The sequence below is a fragment of the Rutidosis leptorrhynchoides genome, chromosome 1 (genome assembly GCF_046630445.1).
Source record: "Rutidosis leptorrhynchoides isolate AG116_Rl617_1_P2 chromosome 1, CSIRO_AGI_Rlap_v1, whole genome shotgun sequence".
In the NCBI taxonomy this organism is placed as follows: domain Eukaryota; kingdom Viridiplantae; phylum Streptophyta; class Magnoliopsida; order Asterales; family Asteraceae; genus Rutidosis; species Rutidosis leptorrhynchoides.
Window position 1 is genome coordinate 236,683,267 of NC_092333.1, and position 6,217 is coordinate 236,689,483.

At 32.3% G+C, this 6,217-nt stretch overlaps 1 protein-coding gene across 1 annotated transcript; it reads left to right on the forward strand.

Annotated features, from left to right (window-relative positions):
• The first annotated feature begins 254 nt into the window (after positions 1-254).
• LOC139895978 (probable aldo-keto reductase 5) lies at positions 255-581 on the forward strand. The gene has a single exon (XM_071878548.1). It carries the CDS (start codon positions 255-257, stop codon positions 579-581), a length of 327 nt encoding a protein of 108 aa, XP_071734649.1.
• The last annotated feature ends 5,636 nt before the right edge of the window (positions 582-6,217 follow it).

Sequence of the window (6,217 nt, forward strand, 5' to 3'; positions counted from 1 at the left end):
TTATATACAAGCCTATGGAATCACACACTTTAGCACTTAGACACCAATTATTATATATTGTATTATTGTTGATATATAATATATAATTATAACTTATGGACATGTCCAAATTTACTATTTTAGTTTTCTCAAATATAAGTATCCTTTTCTTGAGAGAGATTGATCATATGCTAACTATTTATCATTCGGGTTATTGGAGCTTGTCACATTTTTATTTATCTGAATAATATTATTTCATCTGTTAATCATAGATTATGACAAGGCTACAAGGAGATAACTTTGACCACAATAAACTAGTATTTGAGAGAGTTAGTGAAATGGCTCAAAGAAAGGGGTGCACCCTAGGCCAATTAGCACTAGCGTGTGTCCTGCACCAAGGTGATGATGTGGCTCCAATCCCTGGTACAACAAAGATCGATAACCTGAACCAAAACCTCGGTGCTCTTGCGGTTAAACTCACTGTTGAGGAAATGGCTGAGCTTAAATTCTTGGCTTCATTCAAGGGTGCTCGAATACCCGAACAGATTTTGGCACATAGTTATCTGGATACTCCACCACTGTCATCATGGAAAGATGAGTAACAATATGGGTTCTTAGGGGGCTTTTATTTTAATATGAACTTCGTTAAAGTATGGTTTGAATAATGCCGTTTCGGGTTCTTTTGTCGTGAATAAAATTTACAAGTTAATTATATGTTTGTGTTTGGATTATGTGATGATATGTTGAGTGTGTTTGTTATATATGTTCCATTTTGTATTTTTTCTAGACATATTTTGCATACATCCGATTACTTTTCAACTCGGTTAATTTATAATTACAATATGAGGTATGCAGTTAATCGTTTGATACATTCTAATTATAAGATTGTATATGAAGGAGTTAGTAAAAGGATCAATGAAAGGGGTGCACCATGGACCATTTGGCACTGGCTTGAGTCCTGCACCGCGGATCCTATCCCTCGGACAACTAAAGATTGAAAACACAAGTCAAAACCTTATTCGTGGTTAAAGTGATGATTGAGCATTAAGTTGAGCTTGACTTTGTGATAGGACCGATTATAGCCCAACAAGCACTAACCATATAATACTCATGAGTCCCAAAGTACTCTAAAATCAATTGGTAGTAGAGGGAGACACACATGAGCTTATATATTGGCTTTGACATTTATCCCCAACCAATGTGGGGTTGAGTTTGCACCCAACAATCCTCCCCTTAAACCGAAGACCACATTACCAGGCCTCCCCTTCAACGATATTCCGTACATGATCCACTCATCTTATATCGCGCGCCAATACCCGGAACACTCAACCTGACGAGGGCCAAATCAGGGAGAGTTTGATATAAGGCACACACAGGATTCATTATCGTTGGCAGACCGAGGGGCGATTAATCCATATTATAACTATTGGGCTAACTCGATCTCTGATACCATTGATAAGACCGATTACAGCCCAACAAGTACCAACCGTATAACACTCATGAGTCTCAAAGTACTCTAAAACCAATTTGTAGTAGAGGAACACACCCACGAGCTTATATATTGATTTATCCCCAACTAATGTGAGATTGGGTTTGCACCAAACACTTCGTGTCTTCATTCAAGAAATCAAAGCTTCATTTTATTTATTTAAAAAAACAAAATAATTTAAAATAGATCATGGGATAAAACTTACAAATTGTTTAGACTAGACATGTCTGACTAACTAGATCCTACCGTTCTATTTGAACTACTGTTGCAAAACACTCCGTCTCGAGCCGTTGCGACGTCCGTTGCGGCGGTTTGGTGACTAATTCATCCCGTGTCAAAGAAAACCGTCTAATATGACAGTCAACGGTCAAAATTCGGGTCAAAGTTGAAAAAAATCAGGTCAAAGTCTCTCAAAATTCGAAAAAAGCCAGAAAGTCGGTAAAATTGGTCAAATTTGTCGTATTTTAGTTTGAATTTTCTGTATTATATTAACGGTGATAGCGATTATGGGTACAAATTAGTCAATTAAAATTTTTGGCTTTAAAATATGTACAAATATATACATTTATATACATATATATTTAAAAGTCAACTTAGAAACCAACTAGCAAGAAGCGAGAAAAATTACAAAGCAGTTCCAACTAGGCACTAGCTTAGACCTAGACTTTAATCAATAAAAGGAAGTCTAATTTTGTCAAAAAGCACGGCAATCTTGAATAAATTAGATCTGTGAAGAATGTCATTGCGAAGACGCCACATCCATCAAAGTGTACATGAAGAGATGCATGTAGTGCGAACCCTTTGCCCATTTGACGCAAATCGCGAAGGAATCCATTCGAAATATCATCTACCGAAACAAATATGGGTCGTACTATATCTAACCAAGCGACCATCTGACGCCATAACATTCCAACCAAATTTTACGTGATAAAACTATGATTCTGAGACTCGCTTCCGATTCCACATACCCGGCATATGATGGTGACCCCGAATTTAGGCGGGTATGAAGTTGATCAAGATTTAAATGCCATATAAATATATTCACTTCAATAAAACCACTTGAAACATGAAATTACAATAATTTGAACTCCCGACTCCACATATCATAAATCGAGGAAACCATAAGAAGGTAAATCCCTGACTCGTATTTGATGGCATAAACTTGTGACAATATGATGCTACATGACGCAACCCATAACCCGTCAAAAAACCAAAACCACCGAACGTATGTATACATGATATGGGCAAAACACCCGACACCAAAAACATAAGAAGCCGATACGCGAACCACCAACAAACACCCGACACCGAAAACATAAGAAGTCAAACCCGAACCACCAACAAACACCCTACAAATCCAAACCTTCGACATAGAAGTCAACTCATCCTAAGACATCAAGAGATTGATGTTGGTGTTAGTGTGCACGTCATAAACCAAATCTGTACTACCGTTTATATACAAGTCTATGAAGTCGGGCACTTTAGCACTTAGACACCAGTTATTATATATTGTTGATATATAATTATAACTTATGATTTTCGTCCCAAAATAACTGCCCCGTTTGACTTTTCAAAGTCATTCTATTTAAATTTTGGCTTTAAATTATTTTTATTTGTGTTATATAATATTTGATGAAAGTTATATGAATAGATTCGGTTATATAATATATTTTCATTAGTATAATTTTCATTAATATAATATTAATCAAATATTACATAAGATAAATAAAAATATTTAAAGTTAAAGTTATACAAGAAAGATTTAAAAAGTCAAAGTAGAATAATAAGTATGAGACACGAGGAGTATAAAATATTCAATGGAACCATTGACCAAAAAGTTCTAAATGGGCTTTTCAATTAAGAGAGAGAAAATAAGTTTCTATGATCTAAAATACTATCAAATTCATATACTCTTATGGTTTTAGGCTTATGCCACCAACACTCAAAAAGGGTTTGCAAACATAACATATATACGGAGTATTTGTTTATTCTGTTTCTTGGATAGATGTATGCTGAAAAGAAGAACAAAATCAAAAAAAGAATTTTTTTTTTTTTAAATGTAAGTTGTTCGAATATTTTCATTTGTCATGCACACACACGCTTTCGAACAAATTATTTTCTTTGCAATTCTCAATCAATTAAAAAAGGGATTTGCCTCATTCGTAGATGTAAAGTTACAGATGTGTTGGTATTCATCTAATTTACTAGTCGCATGTTGATTATTAGATTAATACTTGGTGTTGGTCGCATTTTGCACATTGTGTTGCGGGGCAGCGGGAAGGGGGTTTTATCGGTCATATTCTTGGATTGATCTATGTTTCCTCTAAGGCAACAATTGGTGGTGAGTTATTCAACTGCGATAGATGATCGTGTGAGTGGTTTAATCCTCTCTGGGTGATCCCAAACTGCTGTTACAAAAAATTAATACTTGATACTTATGAATTACTCATATTGACGATCGATCAAGAAAAATGAGTTTTCTTTGTTTTTCAATTAATAAATTAAACAATATATTGTTTTCGGGTTATACGGACTAACATTTGATTGGTGTTGTTTGACGCGATGTGTGGATCAACCATAGAGATATTCATACTTTTGAATATATGTTTAACCATACACGTGGACAACAATTCGCGAAGTTATATCTAAACTCTACTTTGTGAATTTATTGTATTGACAAGTATTAGTGCTGTAATTGGATCTTGGAATAAAGTTATTCGTGTGAATGTTTAATTGCATACATAGCTCATAATGTCACAACCTATGTGTTTGTGATTGTTGTATTATTCGTCATGGCCATTTTAAGCCATGTAGGTTATTTGAGTTTATGAGAGGTCAAAGAAGCCAAAGTTATAATGTATTTATTTTTAATATCAAAGTTTTGTATTTAAGTTTATTTCAATTGTAAAACTACTAGATTAGTTATATTTTTCATTTTTAAATAAATGTAACAAGATCAAGATTGGAGATAAAGATGCAACATGGAGTTTGGCTTAGTAGATGGTGGATGAATCAAATTAACAACAATGGCGTTCGGTATAAGTTTTCACTTGGTTATTGAATCAAGTGGGAGCTATGGGATTGTCCTTAGTTTGACCTCTTGATCTCATGTCAGCTCATGGGATCAAGCATGGAATTTTTGGGCTAGGCTATATATGTGTGATGCATGATTATGTTTTATTTTCGCATTTATATTTAATTGTTGCTTATAATGTATGCTAAATGGTTTTGATAGAAACATCAAATAAAACACGTATTTAAAGATTAAAACTGTGACGACCCGGAAATTTCCGACCAAATTTAAACTTTGATCTTTATATTATTCCGACACGATAAGCAAAGTTTGTTAAGTTAAATCTCAAAGATTTTAAACTATGTTCGTACATTCATTTAACCTCGACCAAACTCCGACGATTCACGAACTAGTAAATGAACGGTTATGATTATATATGTATATGTGTATAACTTGAAAACATTAACAAAGTACTAAACAGAAATGTATTTATTTCAATATGATTATTGACGAGATTAAAAGATAAGATCAAATGATTGGTTTATCAAATACATTGAATTATGATTATAAATCTCTGTTGAGAGGTCCACTTTGATTTAAGAAATCTATTTTATTTTTAACGATATTCGGAATAAATGGTAATGTGATATTCGAGTAAAGACAAAGTGTCAAGTAGCTAGAGCTAGTCCAATTGATGGAAAGTCCTGTTAAATTTCAATACATGCCATACAATAATTGCCTCGTAACTTTTGATAAGATAAATTAATTAACCTTCATATTAGGTATTGTGAAAGTGAAATTAGGGAATATAGGTAAATTAGAAAATAGATATTGACAAGTTAAATAAATCGACATTTTACATTAAGATGATTCCTTACATCTGATTTTTCCTTTAGACTAAATCCTACGAGTCATTTTTAAACTAGAAGTTAAAACCTTAAAACCTGATATAATTCATATGTGATTTTACGTTCATAAACGAAAACGTCTTTTCGATACAGACTTTTTAAGAACGTCTTATGACATAACAACTTCTACTAATATAACCATTGTAATATAATGTTTTGGGATTATAAAGTAATTGGAATATTAAAATATCGTTGTAAACGTTTTTATATAAATAAAGTATATCAATTTTAAACTTTAAAAAATACAAATGTTACGAAATAATATTTCTTATTATTTAAACGATTTCAAAATATCTAAATTTGAATATTATTAGTTTTGAAAAAAAAAAACTATATATTATATATTATCCCAAATTTATATTTCGAAATAAAAATATAAAAATATATATATTTTAACTTAGTCATAAAAAGTCATAACTTAAAATAATATAATCTAGTAAATAACGAGTCACTGATTTATAGAAGCAAATGACCACGACGCTCAAATTTTATAAGATACATTTTCATGAAGTAAATTTTTGATAAATAAGTCAAATTATTATTAGAGGTACACGTCGCGTAATGAAAAAGGCTAGTTTTCTAAACGTAAGAAAGTGCGCTCGAAAAACCGAAAGTGGTACATGAGTCGTGAGACCACGACCGTGTCATTTTTGTAAAAGTTATATTTTTACCATGAGCGTAAATATAATATAATATTTAATTAATTCTAAAGATTAAATATATTATATATTAAATAATATTTATATATACATTATACTCGTGCATTTTAACTTTGTGAGTTGTAACAAGAGTGTCGGCAGATTCAACGAGTGCATATGAGCTAGAATT